General features: G+C 37.2%; 1 protein-coding gene across 2 annotated transcripts in view; it reads left to right on the top strand.

Moving 5' to 3' along the window:
• The window catches only part of TTBK2 (tau tubulin kinase 2), a 134,251-nt gene that overhangs the window by 75,992 nt on the left and 43,684 nt on the right, over nucleotides 1-14,575 (top strand). For both annotated transcript variants that reach the window (XM_090270487.1, XM_090270488.1), the window contains 3 exons: nucleotides 9,086-9,151; nucleotides 12,543-12,635; nucleotides 13,302-13,427. In XM_090270487.1, the coding sequence (XP_090126613.1) occupies nucleotides 9,086-9,151; nucleotides 12,543-12,635; nucleotides 13,302-13,427 (285 nt within the window). The remainder of the gene's footprint in view (nucleotides 1-9,085; nucleotides 9,152-12,542; nucleotides 12,636-13,301; nucleotides 13,428-14,575) is intronic.

Genomic DNA, 14,575 nt, shown 5'->3' with positions numbered 1-14,575 from the left:
GGAGCTGCTTTGACTCCCTGTCTTAGCACACCTGTTAAGTTGTATGCAGTGAAGCTTTAGGTATTTACCAGAGCAGGCAACCTGTTTCACTGTTTTGTGGCACTGTGTGTATTATGGGGGGAGGGATTGAGAGGGGACAGTACTGCTGCCTGGCTTCTGGAGGTTTGCCTGGCACTCGCCTCATTTCCAGTCACTTTACCTAATTCCCATCTGTGACTGGCGCCCTTCCAGCTGTTGCCCTTGTGGTGAATGCCAGAGTGCATGAGTTTGCATATGTTCTAAGTCTGTGCAGGCCCTTTAAATGGACTCCCCTGAGAAACTGGTAGTTTCTCTACCACCCCCACCCCCATTGGTTTTTACAGTCAGAGGTTACGGGGCTTTATCTTCCTGGTGATGGAACCTTGAGCTGTGTGGTCTGGCAGGGATCCCTTGCTCAAAAGGTATCCCTCCCATTTTTATCCACCACATGTAAATGTAGGACCACCCCTTCTGCCACCACCACTGCCTCTCCACCTTGACTCAGCACCTTCACCCCTCCTACCTGTCTGGACAAATGTGGCTTCTTTACATCCTTGGTTGTCGGACTTCCATGCAGTTTAATTTTCTGGCATTTTTGGGTGTTTTTTGTTTTGAAGTTAGTTGTAATTCTTCTTGTGGTTGAATGAGGAGGTAAAGCATGTCTACCTATGCCTCCATCTTTACCAGACTCCAGTAGCCAGGTTCTTGCATAGCTGACAGGGGAATAAATCCTGCACAAATGGTGAGGTTGGTCTATCATATAAGCGCAAGAACACTTTTTCAGTGTAACTGAGAACAGGTAGAATTAGTGGACACAGATACAAGTAACAGTACCTTGATTTTTTTGTCTTGCTATATATATTCCAAAAGAGCGTAAAAAACAAACACACATATAAATTTTAAGTAAGAATACTAAGACATCAAAGGCCTCCATCTATTTAAAAATAGCTCATTCTCACCTTAGTAGCATGCCGTGGTCCTTTCCTGGTCACACCCTGTTTCCTTCCTTGAGCAGCACTGTCCAGTGGAACTTACTATGAAGATGGAAATGTTCTGTATCAGCACTGCCTGGTGTGGTAGCCACTAGCTAGCTACCTGTGCCTATTGAGCACTTGAATTGTGACCAGAGGAAACAAGGAACTCAGTTTCAAATTTCATTAGTTTGAAGTTGCTATTATATTGGTCTTTGCAGCCCTAGAGAAACTTCATTCTTAATTTCTCATTAACCAGTCCCTTGCTTTCTTCTCTTGTCTGTAGACCTAAGGGGAGTTGTTTTGGAGTATGGAGCAGATTCAGAGAGCTTTGTAAAATTGAGGTTAATTTCTGTTTGCTTAATGATCTCAATTTGCATGCTCTCCTGGTTTAATGCATGCCCCAGTTTCCTTAGCCCTTCAGCTGACATCTCACATTGGCCCTTTGTGTCTAAGGTTTTGGAATACCATGTTTTCTCCTTCCTGATCATTCAGCTGAAACTTCCAGTGCCTAGGGCTGTAGTGACCTAATTAAGAACAATATTAAGTCTTTTTCTCTGTTACCTTTCCAGAATTTCAACTACTTTCTTATTTCCACTGGAGGTTTTATTACAAAGTTCTCCATCCCATTTCCCCCGTGAATCCCCTTCCTCTGATTAGCAGTAAATTTGGGCTCATGCCTCGAGTCCTTCCCTTCTCCTTCTAGATTTATTTTTCTAGGAGTTCATTCTCTCTCTTAACATTCAACCTCTTCTTCACAGTCATACTGCTTCTGTCCTTGTACAGCTCTCCTGGTTTCTTTTTGTATTATTAAAATAGTTTACTCACTGGTCTCCCTACCTTCTCCTTCCAGTCTATCCTTTATAATTCCAGCATAGTAAACATGTCAAGTACTTTCTCAATCATAAATTTTTTTTGATGAATTCCATTTGACTGCACATTTTAAACTGAACAACTTAATATGACTTTCAAGGCCTTCCTTAATCTGATTTCAACCTATTATCCCATTATTTTCTCTTACCATTTGCTTCAATCATACCAAACTCTTTTGCTTAACACTCACAGTAGTTTCCTCCCTTTTGGCATTGTTCATTGTGTTCTTTTTACTTGAAATGCATTTCCTTCTTCCTCTTAATTCTGACAGTTCTTCTAGACCCAATATACTTTTTATTTTTTTTATTCTCATTTAAATATCTAGGTATTTATTTTAATAAAACAGGCTCTTAGATTTTTTAACCACTCCCACCTTTTACTTTTTTCCTCTAAAGATGTTTTTAAATATAATTTTGGAAAGATAATACTGTACTTATATGTTGCAAAAATAAAAGGATGAAAAATTCATCAAAATTTAACACTTGTGCCCTAGACCAGATGGTTTTATGGGTGAATTATACCAAACATTTAAAGAAGAACTAACTCCTATTCTTCTCAAACTATTTCAAAAAACTCAAGAAGAGGGAAGACTCCCAAACTCTCTTTTATGAGGCCAGTATTATCCTAATTCCAAAATCAGGTAAAGACACAACAAAGAAAGAAAACTACAGGCCAATATCTCTGATGAACATAGATGCTAAAATTCTCAATAAAATATTGGCAATCCAGATCCCGCATTACATTAAAAGGATCAAGTGACATTCATCCCAGGGATGCAATATTCACAAATCAGTAAATGTAATACACCACATAAAGTGAATGACAAAAATCACATGATCTTATCAATACATGCTGAAAAAGCTTTTGATAAAATCCAACACCCATTTATGATAAAAGTGCCCAGCAAAATGGGAATAGAGGGAATAGTAAAGGCCATATACAAGAAACCTACTACCAACATCACACTCAATGGGCAAAAACTAAGCTTTCCCCTTAAGATCAGGAACAAGACAAAACTGTGCACTTTCACCACTCTTATTCAACATAGTATTCAGAGTTCTAGCCACAGTGATGAGACAAGAAAAAGAAATAAAAGGCATCCAAATTGGAAAGGAGGAAGTAAAACTGTCATTATTTACAGATGACATGGTAGTGCACATAGAAAACCCTATAGTCTCCACCAAAAAAACTACTTGTCCTAATAAATGAATTTGGCAAAATAGAGCGATACAAAGTCAATATTCAGAAATTGATGGTACTTTTGTATACCAACAATGAAATATGAGAAAGAGAAATTAAGAAAATATCACATTTACTATAGCAACCAGAAAAATTTAGTACCTGGGAATAAATTGAACCAAGGAGGTAAATGACCTGTACTTGGAAAACTATAGAACACTGAAGAAAGAAATTGAGGAAGATACAAATAAGTGGAAGCATATACTGTGATCATGGGTAGAAAGAACTAACATCATTAAAATGTGCATACTACCCAAAAAAATATATAGATTAACACAATCCCTGTTAAAATATCAATGGCATATTTCACATATTTCAAAAATTTGTATGGAACCAAAAAAAGACCCCAAGTATCCTCAGCAATCTTGAGAAAGAAGAACAATGTAGGAGGGATCACAATACCTGATGTCAAACTATACTACAAGACCACTGTTATCAAGACAGTCTTGTACTGGCATAAGAACAGACATATAGATCAATGGAACAGAATTAGAGAGGCCAGAAATAGACCCATGTCTCTACAGTTCACTAATATTTGACAAAGGGGCATGAGCATACAATGGAATAAAAATAGCCTCTTCAATAAATGCTGTTCAGAGAACTGGACTGGTACATGTAAAAAAGAAAGAAAGAAAGGGAGGAAGGGAGGGAGAGAGGGAAGGAAAGAAAGAAGGGAAAGAAAAGGAAAGAAAAGAGAGAAACTAGACCACCAACTTATACCATACACCAGAATAAACTCAAAATGGATAAAAGACTTACATATAAGTCATGACACCATAAACGTCCCAGAGGAGAACATAGGCAGTAAAATATCAGATATCCCACATAGCAATATTTTTGCTGATACATCTTCTAGAACAATGGAAATAAAGGAAAAAATAAACAAATGAGACTATATCAAATTAAAAAGCTTCTGCACGGCCAGAGAGACCATCATTAAAATGAAAAGAGAACTGACTGAATGGGAGAACACATTTGCCAATGGTAACATCTGATAAGGGTTTAATCTCCAAAATATATAAAGAACTTGTATGACTCAACACCAGGAAGACAAACAATCCAATTAAAACATAGGCAGAGGACTTGAATGGACACTTATGCAAGGAAGACATACAGAGGGCCCATAGACATATGAAAAGATGCTCAACATCACTAGCCATTAGAGATGCAAATTAAGACAACAATGGGATATCACCTCACACCTGTCAGAAAGGGCATCATTAATAAATCAACAAACAAGTGTTGGCAGAGGTGTGGAGAAAAGGGAACCTTGTGCACTGTTGGTGGGGATGCAGATTGGTGCATCCCTGTCGAAAACAGTATGGAATTTCCTCAAAAAGTTGAAAATAGAACTGAGTTGTGACCCAGCGATCCCACTGTTGGGAATATACCCCAAGAATCCTGAAACACCAATTCCAGAGAACCAATGTACCCCAGTGTTCATAACAGCGTTATTTACAATAGCCAAGTGCTAGAAACAGCCTAAGTGTTGTGTCAGTAAATGAGTGGATCAAAAACTGTGATACATTTACAGTGAAATATTATGCAGCAGAAAGAAAGAACTCCTACCTTTTGTGACAGCATGGATGGAACTGGAGAATATTATGCTAAGTGAAATAAGCCAGTTCAGGAAAGACAAGTACCATATGATCTCACCTTTAAGAGGAACTGAATGAACAAAGTAAACTAACAAGCAAAATAGAACCAGAGGCATGGTAACATTGAACAAACTGACAGGGGGGAGAGGGGAGGGGAATAATGGTGGAAAGAAGGAGAAGGCACCAAAGAACATGTATGAATGACCCATGGACATGGAGAATGGTGTTGGGATTAACAGTTGGAGAGGAGGTGGGCCGGGTAGAGGAGGGCAAAGGGGGAAAAATTGGGACAACTGTAATAAAATAACAACAACAAAAAAAATTAAAATTTACAATGTGCTCTTTGAAATACATTTAAGAAATTGAGCAATCAAGTTACAGACCGAGAACAAATGTTTGCAAAACACACATCTGACAAAGGGCTTATATCCAGAATATCTAAACAACTCTTACAACTCAATAATTTTTAAAAAATAGAAATGAGGAAAAGTTTTGAATAGACATTACATGAAAGAAGAGATACTACAGATGGCAAATAATTATATTAACAAATGCTGAGCAACTTTAGTTATCAAAAAAATGCAAATTAAAACCACAGTGAAATACTACTACACAGTGATTAGAATGGTTAAACCTGAAAAAAAAAAAAAAGACCCAGGCAGTTATAAGAGCAGTACATAATGGACAAACCCTGGCTGGTTTGGCTCAGTGGATTGAGCGTCGGCCTGCGAGCTAAGTGTCGCTGGTTCGATCTTCCAGTCAGGGCACATCAGAGAAGGAAAACTCTGACTCCAAAAAACCTCCGCTGCCTTGCGGCATACCTCTTCAGGGGAAAGGCTAAGGGAGTAAACCCCGACAGAAAATCCGGAGCCGGAGTCCCTAAGGCGGTTTGACGTTGTAGTCAACACCGGCAACTCCTGCGGCGCACCTGAAGCCAAGCTGTATTGACTCCGTCTTTCCCTTGGACCCTTCAGCTGCGAAGAGAGGGGGGGTCTGCTGCATGGGCAACAGCAGACCCTCCATATCACCCTGCCCAGGCTCTGTAGCTTCAGCTTCACTGGAGAGGACACTCCAGCGTCATCGCAAGATGTCGATTCAACACGGGAGGAGACAGATACCGTGTCACTCCCGAGTCGGACTGCACAACCATTCTCGGCGGTGCAGATAGACTCTTAAGAAGCTACACCATCGTCTCTCGAGACGGACGACGGACGGCTGCCGACGATGACGACGACGACATAACGGACAAAAGTTGCTAGAGACTGGGGGTGGAGAGGAAGGGATTGGCTACAGAGGTTTTAAAGGCACTCAGAGTGATAGAAATAGTTTATATCTTTTTTTTTTAAAAAGTATAGTTCATTGGTTATGCTGTTACAGTTGTCCCAATTTCTTTTCCCTTTGCTCCCCTCTGCCCAGTACCTCCTTTCCCTCCAGCAATCCCACCCCTCCTTTAGTTCATGTCCATGAGTTGTGCATGTAAGTCCTTTGGTTTCACCCTTTCCTATATTATTCTTACTTCCCTGTCTATTTTGTACCTTCCAGTTATGCCTCTTAATTCCTGCACCATTTCCCCATTTCTCCCCCTTTCCCATCTTAGCTTTCAAATGATCCCCATACCTATGATTCTGTTCCTATTCTGCTTTTTTGCTTAGTTTTTGTTTTTATTTTTTAGGTTCTGTTGTTGATAGTTGTGAGTTTGTTGTCATTTTAATGTTCATAGTTTTGAACATTAAATAAGTCCCTTTCACATTTCATATAAGGGCTTGGCGATAATGAACCCCTTTAGCTAGCTTTACCTTGTCTGTGAAGCACTTTCTCTGCCCTTCCACTCTAAATGACAGCTTTGCTGGATAGAGTAATCTTGGTTTTAGGTCCTTGCTTTTCATCACTGAATACTTTTTGCCAGTCCCTTCTTGCATGTAAAGTTTCTTCTGAGAAATCAGCTGATGGTTTTATAGGAACCCCTTTGTAGGTAACTCTGCTTTTCTCTTGCTGCTTTTAAGATTCTCTCTTTACCTTTAATTTTTGGCATTTTAATTATGATGTGTGTTGGTGTGGTCCTCTTTGGGTGTAGCTTGTTTGGGACCCTCTGTGCTTCCCAGACTTGTATGTCTATTTCCTTGACTAAATTTGAGGAGTTTTCCTTCATTATTTTTTCACATAAGTTTTCAATTTCATGCTCTTCCTCTCTGGCACCCCCATGATTTGGATGTTGGCCCTTTTGGAGATGTCCCAGAATTTCCTTATACTTTCCTCACTTTTTTTTTTGGGGGGGGGAATTTTTGTTTCTTCTTACTATTCTAGTTGACTGTTTATTTTTTCCCTATGTTTGAAATCATTGATTTGAATACTGGTTTCCTTCCCTTCACCATTGGTTTCTTGTGGATTTTTCTTTGTTTCACTTAGCATAGCCTTCACTTCTTCCTTTCTGCGTTTGCCATACTCAAGCATATCTATCAAGTCTGTGAGCAGCTTTATCATCAGTGTTTTGAACTCTTCATCTTTTAGGTTAGCTGTCTCTTTGTCGCTTAGTTCTTCCACTGGAACCTTGATCCGTTCCCTCTTTTGGGCCACATTTCTCTGTCTCCTCAACTTGACAGGCTCCTGTGTTTGCCTCTGTGTCTGCCTCTGTGTCTTAGGTAGAGTTGTCACTCCTGTTACATTGTAAGAGGCGGAGCCTTAGGTATTCTTCAGTACGGGGCCAACTGTTTCACCATGTTGTGGCACTGTATATGGGGGAGGGTTCTGAGAGGGAACGATGCTGCTTGCTCAGCACTCACCCCTTTTCCAGGCACTTCTCCCACTTCCTGTGTGGGGCTGGCGCCCCTTTAGTTGTTGCTCTGGCTGTGGTTCCCAGAGTGGGTGAGTCTGCGAATATTCTAGGACTGTGGGGGCCCTTTAAACAAGCGGACTCTGCTGAGAGACTGGCAGTTTCTTCCACCACCCCAGCCCCCACTGGTTTGCATAGTCAGAAGCAATGAGGTTTTATTTTCCCCGGTGCTGGGACCGTGAGCTGCACGGTCTGGTCTGGTGCTGGGAGCGCCGCCCAGGTGTCCCTCCCTACTTTTTAAAATGTGTGACTGCACTTTCCATCAGCTGGCCACAGCAGCTTTTGCCGCCACTGTCTCCTCACCTTGTCCTCTCTTCCCCCATTCATCCCCTCCTACCTGTCTGGATGAGTATTTCTTCTATGTATCTTTTGTTTGTTGAACTTCCATGCAGCTCGATTTTCTGGGACTTCTGGTTACCTTCAGTTTTGAGATAGTTGTATTCCTTCTTAGTTATGGAGGGAGACACAGCATGTCTACCTACGCCTCCATCTTGGCTGGAAGTCCCCCGCCATCTGTGAATCTTTAGGTTACTGACTTGGTCCTTGTGAAGCAGTATAATGGAAACAGTGTATGATTTCAAGTCAAAAGACCTTGATTGTTGCCTGGGTTTATCACCTACTAATTCTGTGTCCTCAGACAATTTTACTTACCTCTCAGAACCTGCTTCTATGTCTGTAAAATGAGTAAGACAAAGACACTGTCATTACAGAGTTTATATTCCTATGGAAGAAGACAGGCAATAAACAAGTGAAAATATAAACAATTAATTTTAGATAGTGAAAGGTGTTATGAGAAAAAATGAAGAGTGAAAGAATAAAGTGGCATTGCAAGGGTGGGTAGTATTTTCGATTAGGATGGGTAAGGAATATTTCTCTGAGGAACTGACATTTGAGCAGGAGAGCTAGCCATTAGAGACATACAATTGGTGACAAAGCAACTGCACTTGCTAGTCTCTTCACAAATCCAGTTTGGAATGAGACAAGTGCCAAGTCATAGAATGTCTTGTATGTCAAAAAAGAAAAGGTTTGGACTTTATCCTAAATTGATCTGAGAACTGGGATTATGAATTGTTCATGTTAGGGTTTATTCGCAGTACCTAGTACGTAATAAGTACTCATTAACTTGAATTTATGAATATATGAATTGCATAAATAGGGAGGGATACTAGTTGCCACATCTTTGAGTTGAGTTTCAATAAAATAACCAAGACACAAAGAGCTGGCATCTTAGATTATGTAGAGATTCCTCATGGGCTTAATCTACTCATTTGTAACCAGACCTGAGCTGTGTCCATGGGCCATGCATATATGTTCTTTGCCTAATCTCTTCCAGTCACCCCCCACCCCTCTCCCCTCTGAGATCTATCAGTCTGTTCCATGTATCCATGACTTCTGATTTTCTATAATTTCACAATAAAAAGTTAGAATTTAAGTCATCTTTTATTGTGACAATAATGCACGTTTCTCACATCTACTTTGTGGGTTCAAATGTATTGATCTTTTGCTATTTGAAGCTCATTTACTTATTTATTTTTCTTTTTTCTTTTTTGTTGTAGCCTCGAGCAGTGGCAGGCTTTAGAGGGACAGTTCGTTATGCATCAGTCAATGCTCATCGGAACAGAGTAGGTATCTGAACTAGATTCATATCTATATGAGCATGCGGATGGCTTGAATTAGATTGACTTTTTTACATTTCGGGTACAAAAGTGTGGAAAGTACCTTGGACCAGAGGGAAAGGCATTAGTAATACTACATGGTAAGGTGTATAGTGGGTAACAGATGTATGCAACTGCATAGAAAATAAAATTGGGTTTGCCAGAAAAGAGAATACTGAAAAGAAAAAAAAAAATATATATATATATATATGAATCCTTTGTCCCTGATATGTGTAAGTACTAATGAATTTAATAATAGAATTTTGAAGAAATAATACCTCTGTATTCTATTTCTAGAAGTTATTTGGGAATTTCATACTGTCAATACTTAATGAAATGTAGGAGTTATCAATTTATGTATAATATTCATCTAATCTGTGATAGTTCTCCATCAAATCTTTTGTTTTCATGAAGATCTCAAGTGGAAACAGCTTTAAAATGTTAAAAATCCCCCCTGCCCCTTTTTTTACTTTGGTCCATTTGTTCTGCTCTGATTTTTTTCCCTCAGCCTAAACCTTAATTATGAGTAGAAAAGATGAGTATTTTATGGATTCTCAATCCTTGAACTTGTTTGGATGGAACTGAGAAATTTAACAAGTGATTTCTTGACAAAATAAAGATGAATTTTTTTGATCTTTTTTGTTACCTTATTTTTGTTTTGTGAAGCCAAAATTGCTTTAATGAAAATTTGACCAATGTGAAATCTAATGGGAAGAGTATGCTAAGGTTTTATATGCTGTGCTCCAGTTAATTTGGTTTCTTATGATGTGATTATAAATTAAAAATAGGAAAACTATTTTTATCAGTGGGTAACACTCTGCCAAGCATTTTAACTCATTTGGTTTGATTCTGTGTAGCTTTTATTTTATGGCATCTAGCCCTGAAAACAAAGTGATCTTATCTTCCAGATAGTCTTACAAAATTTTATAAGTATTAGGCTTTATAATTAATGCTATTAAAGGATTATGTGAACTTTGGATCTTTGAAATAGGACACGCTTTTTGAGATAAGCATAAACATATTCAGAAATCATAATAGCTCTATAAATATTTTCAAAATATTTATATTATTATTTATATTGTTTTAATTTCAAGAGTAGAGATTTCTTCTAAAAGCCTTTCCAGCATAGAGCTCTATGGAAGTTACTCTGTTAACCTGCCTATTTGTTATTCATCTGACCTTAGTACCAAGAGGAATTTGATAGTGTGTAGCAGGGGTCCATACCCTTCTTTTTGGCTCCCAACACACCCGAGGAGTAGAATGCTTTACATAGTAACACCGCTTCACAGCAATGATTGTCAGTTTATGTGGTTATATGGGAGTGCAACTAGTGAAACCTTCACAGGCTCTTGTCTAATTTAAAAAGATTTCCCAGATAATTCTGATATACTTCTTTCTTTCATACTCTGCAATCCTGATTTGGTCATTTCTAAGTATAATACACTCCATTTCTGGGCTTTTAGTGCCTTAAACTTTTAACATGAATAATTCCCAAACAAAACAAGGATTTTTTAGAACACTTGAACTCTGTTCATTTCATCTTATTGTTGTCCTACATTTTAATTCTTTTTAATCCTTGTTTTATCTCAATACTTTGAGGAAATTACTTTACTTTCTTCTGGTTTTATGGTTGCTATTGAGAAGATCAATGTCCATTTAATTGCTGTTATCTTGTATTTAATTTTTTACTTTTCTTTGCCTACTTTTGATATTTTCTTTTTATCTTTTGTATCCTGCAGATACATTCAAATGTGCCTAGGTGTGGATGTGTTTATATTCTGTTTGGGAGTTGTACTTCTTAGATCTGAACACATGTCTTTTATTGATTCCGGAAAATTCTTAGACTTTACTTTTTTAAAAATTGCCTTTCCATTTCTCTCTGTCTTTCTTTACTATCTCCAAATTGATGTATGTTAGACTTTCTTGTTCTGTCCTCCATGCCTTTTAAGTTCACTCTCAGATTTTCTAACTCTTTATGTTTCTGTGTTGCATTCTAGATAATTTCTTTAGATCTGTCTTCCATTTCATTAATTTATTTCTGCTCATTAATCATCTTTTTAACCTTTCCATTGAGTTTTTAATTTTTATAATTGTACTTTTAACTTCTAGATTATTTTGGGGATCTCTTTCCAAATCTGATTTTTTTTTTGATAAAATATGGTTCCTTTCTCATGACTTTAATTTTCTTTTTAAACATTCTTATTTCATATTCTGTATCCTTTAATTCTATCTCTGAAATTTTTGAATATCTAATTCTATTATCGTTTTTTTTTTGTCATTAACTTATGATCACCTGCTTTCTAATGTATTTTATAATTTCACATAATGAATGTATATTTGCTGGGCCTCATAGAAGTCCTGAATTTAAAGGTGCTTTTATCTTGAGAGGATTTTCATTTTCATCTATCATCAGAATCACACAGGAAATACTTCTTGGATTTGGTTTTTCACACCACAAAAATGGTATAAATTTAAACACCAAATCTGAGTGAGTGAGGGGCAGGCCTGCAGTAACATATTCTCAGGGTATATTCTTTTTTAACCACTCACTTTATTCCTTGATAGTGGTTAAATTCTACAGAAAAAAATACTGCAGTATCATGTACATACGAAATGTTGCACTACAGATAGCCCTTTGAGAGTCCTAGCTATATAGTGGTGGTAGGGGGAGGTTCAGTTACAACTTCTGTCTTGTGCAAGCTCATTGCTTTTACACCTGTCTCCTTCCTGATTGATAAAACTCTGGTTGATGAAACCAGGTTGATAGCTCCAAAACAGCCAAAGCTAAAGCTTCAGTACCAACTGGCTTCTTTTGTTTCTAGCTTTCTTTTAATTTTGGTTCTTACTATTTCCCTTACTTATTTTTTTTTAATTGTGGTAAAAACACATAATATTAAACTTACTATCTTAACCATTTTTAAATGTGTAATATGTAGTGTTAATTATATTCACATTTTTGTGCAGTAGATTTCTAGAATTTTTTCATTTTGTAACACTAAAACTTTGTATGCACCAAACACTAATTTCCCTTCCCCCTTCTTTCAGCCTTTGGCAGCTACCTTCTCTTATTTCTTAGTGAATTCATTTATTAAATAATGGGCTGTTAATTATATTATTTCCAGCATTTCTGGGCTTGGGGGTATTCTTTGTATCAGAAAGTTCTTCAGTATCTGTTCTACCATGTATATTGCTATATAGCTATGTAGAGATATATATAAATTGATATATCAGATAATTTGTGGGAAATATATTTAAATTTATAGGTTTTATTATAGGATAAAACACAGTGGTTAGGCCTTAGACAATGTAATAAACCCGTGGTAATATAATGTGATTGAATTTTGTTTTGCTTATGAAGGAAATGGGAAGACATGATGACCTTTGGTCCTTATTCTACATGTTAGTGGAGTTTGTGGTTGGTCAGCTGCCGTGGAGAAAAATAAAGGACAAGGTAATTTTGGAAATGGGAAAGTCAATTTTGGGTAGGGTAAGGAATAAAAATTTCTCCTTGTTAGGCATTTTTGTTGAGAATATATTTATGTATAAGAATTAAAATTTATAAGCATTTTAACTATAACACTCAGTGTATATATATTTTCTCTATATAAGCTACTAGAGATCTAATTAGTTTTATTTTTCTATATACACAGAGGATAGATACTAATTTTAGTACAATTATTACTTCTGATTTGATTTCTAGTCCTCCCTCTTAGTTTTTATTTTCACTAGTCCTTTTTCTTTTTTTTTTTATAAATCAATGAAACTCTTAAATTTTATTTGTCACATTATATTGCTTGATTTGAAAACTGTAAACACCTGATTGATAATGAAACATAGATCAGATTTAAGATCAACTTTTTCTTGGGGGATCTGTCAATTCACTGATGCAGAACTCTGTGTTACTCTTTGACTCTGCATTACAGTCATCGTCGTCCCCCCCCACCACCACTTAAAGCGGTGTGCATTAAGCTATTGCTATGAACTCAGTTTTTGCTTTATACTTTATTATCCACTATCTCATTCCCCAGGACATACCCTTGAGACCATTACTAAGAGGCTCTTAATGCACAGCTGCCAAGAGAAATTTACTTTGGTTCCATTTCTCTTTTCTGCCCAGGAGCAAGTAGGCTCTATTAAGGAGAGGTATGACCACAGGCTTATGTTGAAACATCTCCCTCCAGAATTCAGCATCTTTCTGGACCACATCTCCTCTTTGGATTATTTTACAAAACCAGACTATCAGGTAATCATCTTTGTGAGTTCTGTGGGCTAATTATTCTCTCTGTCATCACTTATTGTAGCTTTTAATGGTGTTGTAAATGACTATGGGAGGTCCCTAGAATACTACTGTTTTAATACATTCTAAGGATTGTGGAGAGATTAACTGATGATGACTGTGTCTGTATGTGTGTTTCCTTCCTTCATTAGAGTTTTAGGTTTGTTCATCACATAACAGAGTTTACTGTTCCTGCTGTGATTCATTTTACTGTGCCTGCTGGTATAGAACTGCTAATAGTTCAAATTATGTGAATCCTATAGCTAATGTTGACCAGAAGGAAGTGTTCAACTAGGTAATGTATCTGCAGAGAGCTTAGGGCTGCATATTGTATTTTTAATATACTACAGGACAACAGTCAGTGAAGATTGTTGGCTCCGTTTTGTCTGTCGTCAGTGAATCATTTCCTAGAGCATCAGTTAATGAGGACCTATAAGGGTTGTCTAGGTCTACCACAAATTGCGTCCCTAACCCAACCAGCTATATTTCAGAAGACTCTGTTGTATTGGTGTCAGGGATCAGAGCTTAATGCAAAATAGCCACTACCACTGAAAACATAAATGAAGCCACACATAGATTAATAATAATAATAATAATAATAATAATAATAATACATAGTGTATCATTTTTATCTACAAAGGACAACACATAGACTTTACTGACTGTTAATGGAAGTTTTATATTCTAAAGTGTTGTCGTTGTTGCCTAGTCAGAACACTAAGACTACTCCTGGCACAGTGTCCTTATTTGCAGATAATAACTATTTCTGTGTGAAATTGCAGCTTTTGTTTAAGATATAAACAAGATATAAAGCAGAGAGGCAACATACAACCTTGGGTCCTTAGAGATCTCAGTGGGTGAGCTTGTCGTCTTCTTTCCTATACAGCTATTTGAGTTATAAACTATATACAGTCTAACAAATGGAGAAAATACATTGTATATGAGTTTCTTTGGAATATGTTCTTATATTTACATTTTATATGTATTTTCTGACATGCAGAGAGTTCACATTACTTGCAATAAAATAATGAAATTATACCTATAAGACTAGATTCTGGAAGAACTGAAAAATGTTCCAAGTTTCCCATCTTGGGTGCTGATAATTTTTTTATTGA

The sequence above is a fragment of the Furipterus horrens genome, unplaced genomic scaffold (assembly GCF_987537825.1).
Source record: "Furipterus horrens unplaced genomic scaffold, mFurHor1.1.pri manual_scaffold_3, whole genome shotgun sequence".
NCBI lineage: Eukaryota > Metazoa > Chordata > Mammalia > Chiroptera > Furipteridae > Furipterus > Furipterus horrens.
Note: the sequence above shows the minus strand (reverse complement) of the source record. Positions and strands in the feature narration are given on the sequence as shown.